Below are 16059 nucleotides of genomic sequence, written 5' to 3'. Positions count from 1 at the left end.
TTAAAATAATAGCAAAATGCCTAAAGAAGAGGAAGGGGAGATGGTTAATGATGTATCCTAATAGAAAAAATTCCACATGTTTTATTAAGTTTTTCTTTGGAGCATCATCCACAAGTTAAAAAAAGAAAGCTCATCAGGTTCAGAATCCTTTATATTCAAAGTTTTCCTACACAGAAAAACGGAAACTGAAATCTTATAGCTGTGCATGTCCTTCACTCATCAGAAAAGGATCGTATCTTGCATTACGGAACATCTCATTGGCAGTGGTACTCCAGGGGATACAGAACAGCCTGATTCTCTTTTACGAGGTAAGAGGAGATTCGACAACAGCTTATAGATTTTTAAGCCAGTAGCACTGCAGGTCACATAATATCAAAACTCTGATAGTCTGCTACATTTTGTGAAGTTCCCCAGAGGAACCCACATCTGGGAAGGCCAAAGGAAGGGCCATAGAGAACATGGCAGTCATTCTCACAGCTGGTATAAGCATTGGAAACTTCGCTGTAGTACAGTGTCAAAAGAGCTGGCTGAAGGATTTCAAGAAAAGGCGTACAATGGCTGTAACCTCACACTGACAGAACAGCCCAACAGCTTCACCTCTTCCACCTATTGCCTTCCACCTTGCCCATCATAATCACTTCATAGTAATCCAGTAATTTGTTCCAATACAAGGCTCCAGCGCAGGGATATAGTAAGATGTTAAATCTGAACAAAAGGGAGAAAGAAGAGAGCTAAGCCTAAACATGAATTCATGGCATCATGTAAAGGCCTTCCTAGAAAACATTTAATTTCGCAAAACAGTGCTATAATATATAGAAGCAATGTTTAAGACAGAATCAATACATTATATATTGTCTTCTCAAGGTAATTATTCCATTAGATTTGTGGGGGGAAGGAGTATTTAGGCCAGAGAACGCTTATTAAGCTAGGGAAAATGTCACTATCTCTTCTAAAGAAGAGGGGAAAAAAGGCGGGGAGGGGATAAAATCTATCAAGAAGGACACAGCATACTAAAGTTTTGGTGGCTTTTGTTGTAGCTGTTGTTGGTTGTGTTTCTTTGTTTTTAAGAACACTGACAGGTGTGCTACCATCTTTAGCAAGTTTAGAGCTATCACGATCAAATATGTAGGTAATACAGGCATTTCACTCCTCAAAGACTGATGGTCACCAAGACCTTTATATGTAGCAGAAGACTCTTACTTCATTCAGCTTCCTGCTAACTAGAGTTATGTTTAAAACCATGCCATGAACAACTACAACATGCTTGACCTGATTCCTGTTTGATTTACTTCATCAGCATGAATATATCAATCCTTCTCGCTGCTCCACAAGAAATATTATGTGCTGTGTTAGATGTCTCTTAAAGCCCCGTTCACTATAGCTTTCAGTTCTTCTCACTTTCTCACTGTTCAAATAAACCCGACAATCTAAAAATAAAATGAGGCGAAGACATTTCTCAGAAATAATAAAAGTCCCTCAGAGAGTCTGCAAATAGCACAATAGTGAAACAAGTCTCAAAAGCACTTTTTATTTTAATTACTTTGTTACCTCGCTTCCATAAAGAAGTGTTTGAGCTAAACAAGTTCAAATGGCAAAGACAAATAAAGGGTAATTTTTCACAAATATGCCAACTTTTTATCTCTGGTTTAACTGCAAGGACAGGTGACATTATAGGGGGGATCTGCTACAGGCCATCCAACCAGGAAGACCAAGCAGATGAGGCCCTGTATAGACAGATATGAGCAGCCTCACATTCACAAGTCTTGGTCCTTATGGGCAATTTCAACCACCCCAGTATCTGTTGGAGGGACAACACAGCAGGGCATAAGTAATCCAGGGGCTTCCTCGAATATGCTGATGATAACTTTCTTCTCCAAGTGACAGAGGAGCCAACAAGGAGAGGTGCCACGGCTGGACCCTGTTCTCACCAACAAGGAGAAGATAGTGAGGAATGTGAAGCTCAAGGGTAGCCTGGGCTGCAGGGATCATGAAATGGTGGAGTTCAAGATCCTTAGGGCAGCAAGGACGGAGCATAGCAAGCTTGAATGGCTTCTTTTTTGTTAATAGTAAGTAAACCAATCTTTGCTTGCTAGCTAATACCTCCAGATTTTCTCTACCAGAATTTCCACTACCTTCAAGTTCAAAGTCCTAATTCCTAAAGTGGGAAAAGAGGGTCTTGCCCTTATGGAAAGCTGGAGGAACAATTCCCCATCCACCTTGGTTTACAAAAGCTTCAAGAAGCCTGCTTTCATGCATGCATTTAGTCCTGTGCAACTACAATCATGCAAGGGATGTGTATTGTCCCAAAAGTATCCCTGTTTCAGCACCAGTCTTACAATATTTCACATGTGTCCTTACGGCATCATCTCTCAGACCTATGTAACTGTCAGCATCTCTGCCTTCAGCTTTAATTTTTATAAGCATTTTCTGACCTTCATAACTAAGAGAGCAGTTGGAGAACGTGACCAAAATGCATTGTAAAATCCAAAAACTGGTCAGCAAAGATGACAACTTTGATAAGTGCGTTTCTGAAAAACCCCTACTCATGGTCAAGGCAATTTCAAAAGTTAAGAAAATCCCTACTTCAGATGTTTTTATTAAGCCGAAAGCTACCTACAGTATTTAAGATGGTGTTAGTAAGACACGCACACACAAAATATCATAACAAAAAAGCTTCAGAGATTATTCACTCATAGCATGTAACTAAGGTAGGTCACATATATTTATTTGAGCACTGACAGGAAAATTTCTTAGTGCTCCATAAAGGAGCTGGATAGTGAGTACACACAAACATGTGGGTGTCAACGCAAGGCCGTACAGCAAGATATTCACTCCTGGAGAGCTGCAAATGCCACAGCACACTAAGGGCACTCCTCACGCCAGCTTTCTAATATAAACCACCTTTCCCTCCTGTCAACCCTTAAGTTGCAAAAATGTCTACTCAATGATACACTTTCAAGTGTTGAGGTTGTTGCACATACAGAACCCAGAATTATCAGCAGAGCTTACTTAGGCGTAGGACAGTACTGAAGCCTTCATTTGTTGTACTTCCAAGTGCTCTCAGCACTTTGCTGGCCTTGTGCTTTTATTTCGGTGAGTCTCTCTCCTGTATGCTCTAGATGACTCCCTGAAGCCAGACATCTGTCCTTCCTTTTATTTCATTTTGTAGCCAACAAACGCTTAATCTTTCTCTGGTGAGCAAGGGTGACTATTTTTTTTACTCCTGTTTGCTTGCTTGAAAATTAAGATAAATATACCTTAGGTATATTGGATATATTTTTCTTCTCCTTTAAAGTAATTGCTACACTTAAAGCCTGCAAGCAAACAAATATGATAAAATCTAATTTGTTCTCTAAATACTTAGTATCCATCCAGTGAACCCTCTGACAAAGGACTGCATGCATCTGTACCGCAGCTCCTACCCTTAGAAAGTCTTCCCATTCTCCATAATTTCCTAAAATCAGGTGGAACAACTTTTCCTTTTCACGAATACCTGCAAGCAAGAGCTCTCTACTCATTCTGCTTCAAGTGAAATTCTTGCATGGTAGCACTTGCTTGTTGTTTGCTAGCTTCCTATGACAATTCTCTCCTCTAACTGCCACTCGTAGTTCCAGCTGGATGGTTTCAGCTGTCACCAGAGGTTACTATTGCATGCTTGCCTCTTACCCATCTTTTGCAGGGTTCTCAACGCAACAGAATTATCCCTGTAGATGTGATACGGTGTCTCACAGGAAACATAACGACAGTTAGTGCACAAGAGCTCAACTCTAGACAAACTATAAGCTGACACCACAGCGATACGTAAAGTTCAATTAAAAGTTTTACAAGAACTGTGAGCTTTTTATACAGAAAAATAACAGCTTTTATCTTCAGAGCCTAAGCAGCTCTGTATCTGGTAACGACAGGAAACCACGCTGCAAACATATTACAAGCACTGCATTATTACCTGTTTATACACTAAATGATATAAATTAAGACAGACACCCCACCACCACCCCCCAGATTAATTATATTTTAAAATTGCCTCTCTGAGGGGAAGGAAAGTGATTGCCACTATTATTAGTTGTAATGCAGTATAAAAAAAAAAATAAAAAAATCAGGTCCCATTATGCTAGGCAGTGCTAAAATATGCTAAGAGGCAGTTTTTATTCCAAAGATTTCATAATATGAATTGACAAGCCACGCAGAGAAAAGAGGAAGATGAACAAAGCATTCTTTGGAGTCAAATCACCCAAAACATGCATCAATACAGTGACAAAGCCTGGAGGAGAAGGTAAAATCTAGACTTCATTTCAGTCACAGAGGATGCAGTACAGCCAGATCTTATCCTAAACTCTGGAGTTTCTTTCTAGGGGGTCAATGCGATCCCATTTTTTCTTGTGGATCAAATTAGCTTTTCACAGCAAAATATCCTCCCTTTCCTATAACCAGTGGCCGCTGACTTTAGACAATTTGGTTGATACAAAACTTTTTTTACCCCCATCGAAAGACTTTTCCAAATATTCAAATTAACATTTCTTCATTTCTCTCCTCATCACCTTACATCCACAAATTCATAAAATAGTTGGCAGCTTGGCTTTCCATTAGCCCTTGGAAAAGAAGCTCAAAGAGATCAGAGGATCAGATTTTGTGAGGGTAACTTGCTGAAAACAAAAAACCAAAACAAAAAACCAACAACAAAAAAATCAGACATTTGAAATTCATTTCAGCTTCTATCTTACCAGAGGAACTATTAGTTTGCCTGGAGCATGAAACAGTCTATGGAAAAGAAACACAAAGGGAAGAGACATTTGAACAGCAGTGTTAGGGCTCACTGTTATCTAAACATGACAGGAAAACTGTGATGTCAGATCTGTATCTAGCTATGTAGAAAGCACTCAGACAGGTGCTCTGTTAATGATATGAGCAAGGCTGCTTTTTTACAATGCCTATAACCAAAGAAGCTTATATTGCGAAGAGCTATTTTAACGGTTATAGCCACATTAAGACCTAAATGACATACAAAATGGCTCTGCCAGAGAACAAATTTAGAAGGCCGACATATAACCCCCATGAAAATGGCAACAGTGATGGTTACCCAAAGTCCTGCCAGGTGCCCTTTAATAAGCAGAGAATGTGATTAGTGCTGCAATGCAAAGAGACAGCATGCTGCAACATGACTCCATGCTGCTGTGCCAGGAAACCTTTACAATAGAGACCCTGGCTGCACTGGGATTTTTCATGCATAATAAATAAAGCAATACACCGGCAGACTGGGGTGCCTTCCTGAACACCAGTGCCCTCCACTGCGTATGCTGAAGATTCCTCCAAATACTCCAGCAATATGAAAAACAAGAGAGGGAATTTATGATTTTCTCTTCATGACAGACTGCTGAGTCCCCCGGGACCGAATGTCAGACACATGACTACATCTGCCACTTCGTAGGGCTGCTGCGAACATCTAAATAATACTGTCAGCGTAACACAGAGAGCCGTCCATCAGACTGCACAGGCTCCTCTCCCCATTGGTGCTCACTCTGCCATAGAAATATGCCTTTCATTATCTGTTACAGCACTTCCTGAACTGATGCTTTATACAATAATTTAGTTGGAATCATGGAACTTCACTAGAATAACGTGACCTTGTTAATTAAGAGCTAGTGGCTCCTACATAAAAGCCTTTCAGCTTCCTTATTACAAAATGCGGAACCAAAGCATTTGGGATGCCATTAACACCACCACCATTTTAGGATGTGTATCACCAGCTCCCTAAGTCTGGGATCACTTTGATCACATTTGTTTTCCAGCTTTTAAATGCTATCTATGTTCTTCCAGCATAAGAACATAAAGAGCAAATTTTAACAGGTCATGAAATAATTATTCTTTTACTGGCCCTCTAACACTACTGCACACTTTAGTTCAGAGCATTTGAAGCAGAGTCTGACATCTGAGTGGAGGGATGTTTTCTCCTAGCTTCCTCTAAAAAAAGGCTATTCTTCCATTAAATTCAGTATTACTGTTTACTCTCCAACTGGATGAACTGCAGCTTCAGAGGGACACGAATGCCCATGTCATGACATTTACAGCAGTGGTTGCACATGAGCCACAGAGAAGACCAAATGTTGAAACAGATCACACATTCTAAGACACAGCAAACAAAAAAAGGCTACAGGAGACAAATCTGTCCCTTTTCTAGAGAGCCCTATTATTTAGTGGAAAGTTGAGAAGTGGTTTTAAAAACATTGTATGAAAATGCTGTTGTACGGAACACACTGAAATGGGTCTCCATGTGATCAGACAAGGACTTGTCTCCTTTTATGTCCCTTGTGCTTCCAAGTGCAAAACACTTTTATGGTTGGGTGGCGAGCTTGAGTATTTTTGGGTCGTTTTTTTTTGTTGTAACATTAATTACGCAGTGCTCTCCCCACTACCATTACTCACGGGGGAAAAAGCAGCACTTAAGTAGCTAACCTGAAAAGAAAGAAGTCCAGAGGAGACAAAGACAAGCATCAAGGGAGTAACTGCACAATGACAGTAATCACAAAGCCCAATTTCTTCTTGTGAACGCTGCTGCACCACCGTGACCTGCACTGAAATTGACCCTGTGGTGTGGGTCACCACATAGCAGCATCAGAGACGGGATTTGTGGACTATCTCGCTGAAGGAGGTTTTAAATCATCCATGCAAGAAAATAACATAACCCTGAGCAGAAGTCAGAATTCACCACGCTGACTATGAAAGTGCAGGGAAGAGCCATTTGCACTATTTGAAGTGGCCACACATCCAAACGCTTTTCCCCTTCAAAACACCATACCAGAAAATGTTTATTTGAAAGGTCCGTGTCTCTCTCTTCCAAACACACAAAAATATCTCTCTCTTCCAAACACACAAAAATATTTAAAGCATCCAAATTACCCATTACATTAGCAGAAAAATCACAGATTACTAAAAGCAAGACCAAAAAGGGATATTCTACTTTACCAAGGTTTTGGGGAGCCAGACTATAGAAGTGTCATCCTTGAAATGACTTTTTTTTTTTTTAACACTACTTCAAGGAGGCTTGAAGAAGTTTTCTGGGTTTAATTTTCATTAAAATAGGACATTTGCATTTGGAGGCTCTTCAAGGCATTCTGTCCTGTGCCCTGTAGCTGCAGCACAGTCAAGAAACGCATACATTTTGTAGCAACTCTACTTCTGCATAGTTAGTATTGCTTGATTATTTAAGTTGCAGCATTGCATGAGCTGCATGTGACCCACAGTGTTCTCTGAAAGGACAACTATTTGCTTTTTTAAAAAAGGAGGATCAAAGTCTCAGTGGGGAGCAGGTAGGAACCTGATAAGAGCCTTCTCCATAAATACAATTTTTAATCACATGCTCTTTAGGGTAAGAATCAAACCTCCTTACATTTTCAGTGTTTAAAACACTATAGACTCCGAAACCCGGATAAGCTCAACTTTGTCACAGTGATTTAGTTCCATTATGTATTTCAATTTTTCAAATAATCTGTTTTAATATCAAGAAGTTCAGTGCTACACATTGCAGCTATCGTACTCGGGTTGAAAAGCCAGCCTTTGTTGTGCTCAGTAAGTACATATAGAGTTTTCAGTGTTAGAAGCTATTTTTCAGATGTGAGATGTTATACAACATTTCTTAAATAACTATTCAGTTTTTTCAATCAAAAATAGGCCAGCTCCCATGATGATTAATCCTTGATTGAGGTGAAAAGTGCAAGGTTTTTTATTATTAGGCAGGGATTTTCATTTTCAAGTGAAAGGTCATACAAACATGAAAAATATTACAACACTTTAGAACTAGTATCACAGGACAACCCTACACCAAAACAAAAATGTAGTGTTTTCACCAAGAGCTAGAAGTGAAGAGGTTTACACTTTTTCATGTACAAATTATTACTTTTAACTCATTGAGTTTAGAAATGTAGGTACATTTGGAAAAACCCCACACCTCTTTTTCCTTTATATGAAACATTTACCTCATGATCAAGTGAAAACTGGATTTCTTCCAATTTACCCATGAAAAAGGAGTCAGTGCCGTCACAGTGAAGAGAACAACCAAATTTTGCACTGACTTCAGTAGAAGAAAGCAAGAAAATAGAATTCAAGTAACTGAACCGTACAAATGGATGCAGACTATATAAAGTAACATGAAAAAACTAACTGCTTGCTAGCCCTACAAATCAAAGAGTTTGTATCATCAGCAAGATGACTGGAACACAACTTCAGCATTTGTGAAATGAATCATAAATCTAGCCTCTCTGGCTTAAAAATGTTTCTATCTGAAAGATGATGCAACAAAAAAAAGCGCACAAACACATTTGTATATACAACCAGAAATACTGACTTGAATATGATACTGTTAAACATGATAATGTTAAAGGCTTGCTTTTCAGTTTACCTTTAATATCAAACTTGTGCTATTTCAGTCTAAAGGTCAATCGTTCAAGCATTTACTAATTAAGAAACCACTGACATAGTTGTCCTAAATAAACTCTTCTTGAATGATAACTTTTTAAGAAATTGTACAATCAAGTAGACATATTTACAGAAATCTGTGTGACACCTTTTGGGAATATAACAGTTGACAGCTTTGAACTAAGAGTGACAAGTGATCAGAGGAATCCTACCACAAAATGTTCTAAAAAGTCAACCTTTTAAAAGCACATGTAAAAATTAATTTCAGGAATAAAATGTATCATTGTTCTTTAGTTAAAAAAACAGAAACCCAAAAAACATCACATCTCTGTTGTCCTTAAAATAAAATTTCACTAGCTTCCAGCATTGATAATTTTCCCATTAAATTCAATGAGCGTAAGCACACAGCTTAGGCATATGATGTTCTTTACGTATGCAAAGTTCTTAGTTTATTGTAACTATTTCTAGAATTTCATTCTGCTACTCATTTTTTCCAGAGATTTCTGCCTAGAAGGCAGAAAGCTTAAAAGGACATAAGGAGAGAGAAGGTTGTTCAAACTCAATGCTTTGCTTTCACGCACATTGGAGGAATCCGCTAACAGCACACTTTCACTTCATCAATTCAGCAAGAAACACAATGTGATTCTTCTGATTGCTCTTCAGTCGACATTCAGAAGCACCAGCCTGACAATTAACACAGGCTTGTGACACTGAACGAGCAGCTAAAGGGAAAATCTTTACTTAAAGCCAGCCATAAACTAAGTAGAACTTAACAAGTTCACTACAAAGTTTAATCGTTGAAGAATAATTAGAAAATATACTACAGTATACATGGAAATACACTACATATACACAACACCACCTCTGTATCCACTTAATGAAACTGGTAAGACACCGAGCTAAAATAAATACCTTAAAAATTAGGACACGGAATGCAGACTGGATACCAAATAGGTGGTTTCTCCACACCTGTCTACCACGCTTAAGAAAATCAAGGAAATTCTTCACTTAACATCTCAACGCATCAGTCATGGCAATCAAAAATGTCTACGTGGATGGAGTGCTAGACTGAAAGTTAGAAGACTGTTTCATTTCCAGCTCCGATTAGCACAGAATTTTTTTCTTCACCTCTCTCACTCTGTCTATTAATGGGGATAATTATGCTGACCTCCTCTACAAAGCACCTGAAAATCTACAGTTAAAAAAGTTCTTAAACATTTAATTATAAATAATAGCAATCATGTATCAAGCTTCAGTTATCAACTCATCACATGAAAGCGAGAATCTGATTGTTCCTGAACTTAATACACAAAATTCCTTTTTTCCACCAATGTTAGCTTCCTGGTACTTTCATTATTATTACAACAGCTGCATTGTACTAAGATGCACTAAAGAACCTGACTACCATTGACTGACATTTTGAAGTTTTTCCAAGCTTCGAACAACAAAAGACCCAGGATTTTTTTTTTCGTTGAAAATTTCCACGTTAAACAAAGATACTTTTGACCAGCTTCAGGCTTAGATGCTATTCTGAATCTGCAGCTTGAATTGTTGCAATGGCTCCATTCTAAAACAGGCTGCAGCACTTTGCAAATGTATTTTGCTGTTACATCCATCAATCCCTCTCTCCTTACAGGGGCTGGTCAACAAAGGCACCTTTTCACCATCACCACTTATGCTACCAGTTCTTCTTTCCTCCACACCTATATGTTACTTTCCTCCTTCCAGCTGCACACAAGGCCCTTAGTCGCTCAGTATGTTTGATGTGCACGTTTTTCTTTCATCCTGTGCTACTTAAAAATGAAAAAAAGGTGAGAGGGTTTGATATAAAATTAAGCTACTTACCAACTACTGCCAGATTATGCTCCGAGCCACACGCAATCTGAAAAAGAAGTATGAATGAATAAAAGAGAACCCGCTTACCAGCAGGAAGACAACCACAATTATGACAGGAAATTAAAAATTAACCTGAAACAAACAGCTACAGCTTGTAGGATGCAAAATCAAGGTTGAAGTACTCTCACTTTTAAATGAAATTTCATTTGTAGTCTCACTTAGAGGCTTAGTGGCAGGGGAGGGCATGTTTGTTTGCTTGTTTTGTTAATAAACAGGCATATTCTTTTCAAAATGCAGTCACTGCTGACATTCCAATCTTTAGGAGCAAGATTGGCCACAATTCTGCAAAAACATCACACCCATGACAATATCCACTGGATCTAACAAGACCATTCATGGGCATAGAGCAAATGCAGATTAAGCCTTTGCAAGATCAGAACCACACTGAGACAGCTGAGAATCAAAAGGGCAATGAAGATCTCCATTTCTCTTATATATACTGGTTTTTTTCCAGATGATCCCTGAAGAACTGCACAAAGTATATAGGCTCAGTGTGACAAACCTGAAGTAATATGATCCCTATGGTCATTTGTCTAGAATGGAGAAAAAATACCATAGAACTCAATTCCTCTATTAGCAGCAGGCTGATTTAATTTTTAAAAGCTGCAGAAAAAAAAAAAGAAACCAGGGCAAACATTTTCTCCCAAGCTCATTAGTGATGGAAATCAGTTGTGCAGTTCTTTTCAAAGCAAACTCATAGTCAGTGTCTTTTTTTTTTCTCCTTTGCAGCTGCTGTGAACATGTCAGATGCTTAAATTGCTTTAGTGTCTATCACGTGGTATCACTCTCTAAGCTTTCGTAAATTCCTCACAAATGATGGTACCACAAGCCCCAAGATGGGTACAAATGATGGTACCACAGCCCGCTGCCCTACTGCAAGGGCTTGCCTCTCACATTGAATTCTTTTGCAATGTCGCTGCTGGCACAATTGTCTGACATAATAGAGACATCATCTTACACAAGGGTACTCTGCTGAGGGCCCTCAAGTCTTAAATTACAAACACAAGCAATCCCCTCAAAATCCTGTATCTGGTTCATTGTCGTGCACCTGCTTGTCCATTACACATACTACTGAGCTGGAAAAAACTAGTAAGTACACTCTTCTACTTCTTAACTTCTTATAAGTACATCTGCAATGATAAAATATAAAACTGGAGTATATGCTCAATTATATTAAAAAAATAGAAGTCCGTAACATCAAATTTTTATATTGTTTTGCACATGTATAACTTTATAGTTTTTATGGCCAGAGAAACTGCTACAATCACCTCAATGTCTGCATAATATAAAGCCATCAAAACAGTCATCGTACTCAGCACACTGTGCTTGAGCATTTACTGGAAAAAAGATACACCCAAGGCTGACACACAGACTAGCTTGAGCAATTGTGTTACGAATTAACACTGCGATCACTACTACTCACGATGTACCCGCACCACAACTGTGACATGAAAACATCTGGTCAATGCCATCCTAACACAACAACGGCAAGGAAGACAAAACAGACTCTTTAGGATAGAGGCACTTAGCCAAGACATTAAAGCATTTGGGAAAACAGGACAAGAGAAATAATTCAAGTCACAGCACACCCCAGGATGGCCTCATCCTCAGAAATATCAAGACAAAGCTGCAGGAAAAGCAATGCCTTTGCAAGAGCACTAGCGGGACTGCATCCAGTCTTCTATTCCACAATATTGCAGACAGACAAAGCTTTAAGCCCTGACTGTTAAAATGCATAAATCATCGCCATATCCTATATCATTATCCTCACCACAAGTCAGAGCCCTACTTGGGAGCAGGGCTGGTTCCTAATGCCTATCCACTGGCTAATGCTCCCACCAATGCTTCTTGAGCTTAAAGGTTGATGCCATGGAAACATGATCCACACATGGAAAACACACACAAATGCTTTCTAGCAAAAAAGCAAATTCTGCATCTTCACCAAGTGCTGAAAATTGGAGATACTGAAGCTGCTGCTAATGAAATAAAAGAATTTTATCTGAGGTGTGAATAATCCTATCTCAGCTACTTTCCTAGGAAATACACTAACACAGGCACAGACTCAAAAGCATTGGTACAAAAGAACTGCCCAGGCTGGGGGCTCATACTTTACTGCCAGGATCCCCCTCAGAAACACTACATTAAAAAAAAAAAAAAGGCAAAAAAAACCCACCCCCACATCAAAACCAAAAAAAACCCCACCCCATCAAAACAAGGTGTTGTTTAGAATGTAAAACATCCCCTGACAAAGAAGCATTTTCTTCCTCTATCTAATAGCAGCAGCTACAGAGCCTGCAAACCAGATAAAAGAATGCTGGTGACCGCAAGCAGCATCGTACTCCATTCACATAGCTGTTACTCTGCCTGCCATTCAGAGCCACCCACTGCCCAGCTTATCAGGTTGTAAGGGAGTCGATCAAACGGCACTGGGTACAACCAGACCAGGAACTCCTGTACTATACAGACTTGCCAGTTCTGGGGAGTTGCCCCCATGACAGCCACCCACAGCCAACACGTGCAGAGGGACTCGCTGCAGCTCTGCAGCCCAATGGGCTAAAAGCTACTGCAAAGCACAATAACAGGTGCTGCTGCACCCCTTTTGGTCGGTAAAAGCCACCTCAGTGGAAGTGCCAGCTTTGCCAACAATGACTGAAATCAAGCAAAATCGCAAGGCATTGCGATTGTTGAAGGCATTGCCCTGGATTCACCTATGATGGCCTGGAACGAGCACAGCACATGCCATGTTCCAGCAGCAATATGGTGCTCCAAAGAAGAATTTGATAGATTGAGAGCGCAAGGTTCACCACTTCCACCTCATCACAGGGTGTCACCACCTGACAACACAGACTGACTTCATAGGAACTCCCAAATAAAAAACACCCTTAGGGGACTCTAAAGTTAGCTTTCCGAAACAAAAGCCTTCTGAAACAACAGCTTTATTCATGACCCATGCTGCTTGCTACAGGCTATGCCATCCACCTGCAGGATTCCTGCTGGCCTGCACACCTGTGACTCTGGAGCTCAGAAGGAACCACACCAGAGAGGTGAAGCAAGGCTGCCACTGCTTAATGGGCAGTGCTGCCTTGCAGGCATTTCATAACATCTTTTTTACAATAAGCTTGAATGTAAGTGTGACACCCCCTTTTCTTCACAACTCCCCACAACAGGCAACAATCAGCCAAGAACACGTAATTTGCTGGTACAAATACAGACCAGCCAGAGAACAGCATTGCTGAACAGATGTTTTATGCTTACATTAGATGTAATAAGCTCTGCAGTCAGCACAGGTCACTGGGAGAAGCCTAGTATTTACTGCAGCAACCATAATTTTCCGGCTACTTCCCTTCTGTCTCCACCCACAACGTGCTGCAGTGAAATTAAATTCCAACAGACATCTGCATGCTCCCAGTGGATAAGTACATTCAAGGGTACTTATAAACACACAATAATGCTTTCTAATTGGGCAATATTTTTACATTCTGTTTTAATTGAAAAAAAATCACTAATCTTAAAGACAAATCAGAGCGACTGCTAGTGAGTGAAGCATTCTGTGAGCCTAAGAAACACAGAAACAAGGCATATTAAAGTTTCTTCTCTGGAGAAAAATTTGAGAAGAGTTGTGCAACGATATTGTGATCTCTATTTAAATGGTCTCACAGCACTTTACAAATGCCTGTGAGGCAGGAAAAGAATGCTTAGGAACCATTTTATTCATAACTTATTTACCTTATTATCTGTGCCCTTTCAACCATACATAAATTGTTTGTTTCTTCCCTTAAATTGTGTGCTGGCAAGTTGTTTTCTACCTAGCAATGGCTGCAGTTCAGATCCATCCATCCAGATTTAACACATGTGGTGAGAAGCAGCCAAGGGACCAGCATTTTATTAATCATAAATAGTCAGGACATAAGCTGCATGGATGGTGAGGAAAAACCTTAACACAGCAACCACGAACGCTGGGCAAAACACCAACATCTTTCTGCAGCTTGCAGAGATGCTTATGGCCCAGTCCTAACAAAAATTAATTGATTGAATGTAAAAGCGTGATTTTACATTCAATCACAAAATCACAAAATTGTGATTGAATGTACACAAAATAGAGAAAGTATTTCGCTTAAGATTAAAATATTTTATATATTAAAAGTACTATATGAAGTATAAAAATAATAATGTTTATTATATATACATTCCTATATATGTGTGTGTGATATATATATATGTGTATATATATATAAAAAAGAAAACATGTGTATACATAAATATACATATGCATATTAGGAAGAAAAGGTTATCTGCTCGAGGAGATGTTATCAGGGAAGAAGGTTCAGAGGAAAGGTGAGGGTAAATATAGAGCACCTCCCTCTTAGATCTGGGATAGAGATCTTTCTGAAGAATAGCTACCCCTCCTTTTGCTCCCCCCCCAGTCCTATGAGGTAAGAAAGTATTGCTCTTTCCTTTGTAGACAGTAAACAAACATATAAAGGATAAAACTCATGCAGATATTTAAACATACAATCTCCCATTGATTTCAAAAGGTAATTAAGAGACAAAATACCTTTTGTCAACCATACCCTAAGGGACTTCCGAGCACTACAATAAAACAAGTCTAACAAAGCGTACAAAAATCCAAGCTTCAGGCTAATGCCTTGACCACAAGGCTGGCTATTCTTTCTTTTCTTTCTGTACTCTCAGGGCTCCAACTGAGGATCATCAGGAAAAAGATGGAGTCAGAACTGCAGGCAAAGCCAGACTAGTGCTGCAGCAGAGGGGAAGGGACAGTTTGGGGTGTCGCAAGGAAGAGGCACAGGGAGGTGGACTCACAAGGGGGATTGCAGTATGAAAATTCACAAGCATCCCATCATCAGGGTGCTTCGCTAGAACAACAAAAGGACCTCAACACCATTTACTTTTGGTTCACTGCCCTATGAGTGCGCCTTAATTCCCTACAGTGCAATTATTTTCCAAAACGTTCAAGGATACGGAGGCTTCCATCACTTCTCAGAGATAAAAGCATGACACACAAAATAGATTTCTGAGGATGAGTTTAAGTTGTTTGTGTTTAAGTTGCATCCAGATTCTAGTCACTACTATTTCTAACTTTTAACCTGATGAAAGCATAGCTCTTGGGGCGGGATGGGCGGATGACACGACAAGGGAAGGAAACCATTAAAAGGGTATGCACTAAGTACTTCTCTCCAGGACTTAAGCCGTGGCATCTTATGTCTTTTGACAAATTTCACTGTAAGGAAATAGCCAGGGTCAGAAGACAGCAAGTTTTATTCCTTCTGGGATCACAAGTTCTAATGGAAGAAGATAAGGTGACCGAGAGACTGCAGATCAAAGCTTATGTAAGACAGGGGAATCTTCTCTCCCAGAGCTGTTCTTCCATGCCCTTGATTAATGGATCATAACAATGATTTGTACTGTTTGACACACTATGCCCAACTACATTTATATGCAGAATTCTACTGATGCGAAAAAATAAAATAAAAGGAATCTAATTAGCAAAGCTGTGCTGCTTCCAATGATCCTTCACTAGGAACGCTGTGTTCCTCTTCTGGATCATTTGACTCCTGATTGATAAGAAAGCAGCTTGCTAACCTAGTCACATTCCTGGCTAGCACAAGACTAAGTGTGGTTTAATGCAACACATGTTAGCAGCAAACCAGTACAACCTCACCAAGAACAGCACAATAAATCTGTTCCTAGCTGTTGTCTGTAACAGTTAGAAAAGTGAAAGGCCCAGTGTCTTAT

At 39.5% G+C, this 16059-nt stretch overlaps 1 protein-coding gene across 5 annotated transcripts in view; it reads right to left on the bottom strand.

Moving 5' to 3' along the window:
• Positions 1-16059, bottom strand: part of SERGEF (secretion regulating guanine nucleotide exchange factor) — a 159651-nt gene that overhangs the window by 56984 nt on the left and 86608 nt on the right. For 4 of the 5 annotated variants that reach the window (XR_012586825.1, XM_074585800.1, XM_074585805.1 and 1 more), the window contains exon 10: positions 10255-10291. The exons of the other annotated variant lie outside the window; for it this stretch is intronic. Coding sequence is in view for 3 of the 4 variants with exons in the window: in XM_074585800.1 (XP_074441901.1) it covers positions 10255-10291 (37 nt within the window). In the remaining variant the exon portion in view is untranslated. The remainder of the gene's footprint in view (positions 1-10254; positions 10292-16059) is intronic. 5 annotated transcript variants of the gene reach the window in all.

Source organism: Larus michahellis, chromosome 4, assembly GCF_964199755.1.
Source record: "Larus michahellis chromosome 4, bLarMic1.1, whole genome shotgun sequence".
NCBI lineage: Eukaryota > Metazoa > Chordata > Aves > Charadriiformes > Laridae > Larus > Larus michahellis.
The sequence above is the reverse complement of the archived record's forward strand: the minus strand, read 5'-3'. Positions and strand labels throughout refer to the sequence as shown.